The sequence below is a fragment of the Penaeus monodon genome, chromosome 22 (assembly GCF_015228065.2).
Source record: "Penaeus monodon isolate SGIC_2016 chromosome 22, NSTDA_Pmon_1, whole genome shotgun sequence".
Taxonomy (NCBI): domain Eukaryota; kingdom Metazoa; phylum Arthropoda; class Malacostraca; order Decapoda; family Penaeidae; genus Penaeus; species Penaeus monodon.
Window position 1 is genome coordinate 32764136 of NC_051407.1, and position 380 is coordinate 32764515.

A 380-nucleotide genomic window follows, 5' to 3' on the forward strand; every position below is an offset into this window, starting at 1 on the left:
ATCTTGGCCTCTGTCGGGGCGCGGGAAAGCAGCTTATTATTTTTTCATTCTCATATGCATATATATCACATACAGGCCCTTATTAAACACAAGCAGTGCTGTTCGTCTTTGCCCATGCTAAGCAGAGTGAATCCGACCGACTCACCTGCTTCGTTGCCGCCGTCAATATAGCGGAAGAGGGCGAAGAAGGCGCGCGTGTCCTTGCGCCTGCTGGCCGCCTGCTGGACCTGGCTGTGGCAGACCCACTTGGCCGCCGGGTACGCGCGCACTTCGTACCCCTGTGGGCATGCAGAGGGGGAATTAGCTGCACTTCACGATTGAATCTTTATTTCTGTATATTTCCTGGAATGACGTGTAACTTGAATTTCTGTACTTGAATC

The 380-nt window shown here is 51.8% G+C and overlaps 1 protein-coding gene across 1 annotated transcript in view; it reads right to left on the bottom strand.

The window, feature by feature from the left end:
• The window catches only part of LOC119587417 (heme-binding protein 2-like), a gene marked incomplete in the record, with an annotated part of 4677 nt that overhangs the window by 1248 nt on the left and 3049 nt on the right, over window positions 1-380 (bottom strand). The window contains 1 exon segment of the mRNA XM_037936153.1: window positions 146-278. Coding sequence (XP_037792081.1) covers window positions 146-278 — 133 coding nt within the window.